Source organism: Trichechus manatus, unplaced genomic scaffold (genome assembly GCF_000243295.1).
Source record: "Trichechus manatus latirostris isolate Lorelei unplaced genomic scaffold, TriManLat1.0 scaffold00041, whole genome shotgun sequence".
Classification (NCBI taxonomy): Eukaryota; Metazoa; Chordata; class Mammalia; order Sirenia; family Trichechidae; genus Trichechus; species Trichechus manatus.
The window spans coordinates 10,019,572-10,020,801 of record NW_004443977.1 but is presented as its reverse complement, the minus strand read 5'-3'; the positions used below and the strand labels follow the sequence as shown (position 1 = coordinate 10,020,801).

The following is a 1,230-nucleotide window of genomic DNA, read 5'->3' as shown; positions in this document are numbered from 1 at the left end:
CCCCAATCGGTCCAAATTAAGAACTAACGTTTCCTTTCGTCCTGGGGGTGGGTATGGGGACTCAGTCGGGGGAAGAAATGGAGGGTGATACTGGCGGAGGAAGGAAGGCAGACAGGAGAGAAGATGGTGACACATGACAGGAGAGGAGGAAAAGCGACCAAGACGGGGAGATGCCGAGACAGGTGCAGGAGGAGAAACGGGGGCAATAGGAGACAGGCAGGCAGAGAGCGAGAGGGAGATGGAAACACACACACGGAAAGGCAGAAGGGAGAAGGGGACGCAGACAGGAGGAACGATAAAGACGCAGGAAGGAGGTGAGAAAATGGGCAAAACCAAGGCGAGACGGACCAACAGACACGCACAGCAGGGAAGGGGGCTCCGGGTACATTGCGGACACGGGGCGCAGGCAGACAGAAAGGGTGAGGCTGGGGGTCCCCTTCCTGCGCTCATCTCTCCCTCTCCCCGGCAAATCCAGACGCGGCAGTCTCTGGCGTCCGGGCCTCTGGCTGCCCATGCGGGTCAGGGGCGGCTCCTTCTCTGCCCGGCGGGACGCAGAGCAGCTGTATCAGCGGCGGCGGCGGCATGATGGTCCCCGGGGCTCCGAGTGTGTATCGGGGGGCTGAGGCGGGGGGCGGGCGCGGCCCCGGACGTCCCTAGCGGTCCAGGTTCATAGTCCAGTGCTTGGCTCCGGCCGCGCAGCTGTCCCTGGCGGCGGAGGAGACTGCGGGGGCAGCCCCGCTCTGGAGACCCCCGGTGGCGGCGGCGGCGGCTTCGCCTTCGTTCTTGAGGTCTTGGAAGACCTGCGTAAAGAAATGGGGGTCTGCGTTTAGCCGCAGCATCTGCGGGCTGAGCCGCTGGATGAGGCGCAGGCAGCGCTGCCAGAAGCGCTCCTTGTCGGGCTCCACTAGGAAGGGCTTGAGCGGGTAGGAGATCTCGTTGCCCATGTAGGAGTAGGCGAGGTAGAGGCAGGTGAGGAAGGCAGCCTGCAGCTCGGCGGCCGACGCCAGCTCGTCCCCGCGCAGCGACTCGCGGCACAGCAGGTACACGAACACCAGGTTGGCGGGCGTAATGAAGGCCTGGTCTTGCCAGCCCTGCAGCAGCAGCGAGCGGTCTACGCCGCGGAACCAGCCCACCAGCTCGCCGGGGCTCAGTTCCTTGAGGCGGTAGCAGCGCCGGCACACGAAGTCGCCCAGACAGCGCAGCAGCTCGCCCGTGGACGCCTGTACAATG

At 65.0% G+C, this 1,230-nt stretch overlaps 1 protein-coding gene across 1 annotated transcript; it reads right to left on the bottom strand.

Annotated features, from left to right (window-relative positions):
* Nucleotides 1–647: 647 nt before the first annotated feature.
* Nucleotides 648–1,224, bottom strand: CDK5R2 (cyclin dependent kinase 5 regulatory subunit 2). The gene has a single exon (XM_004376389.3). The coding sequence runs from the start codon at nt 942–944 to the stop codon at nt 654–656; it is 291 nt and encodes a 96-aa protein (XP_004376446.2). The 5' UTR covers nt 945–1,224; the 3' UTR covers nt 648–653.
* Nucleotides 1,225–1,230: the final 6 nt, after the last annotated feature.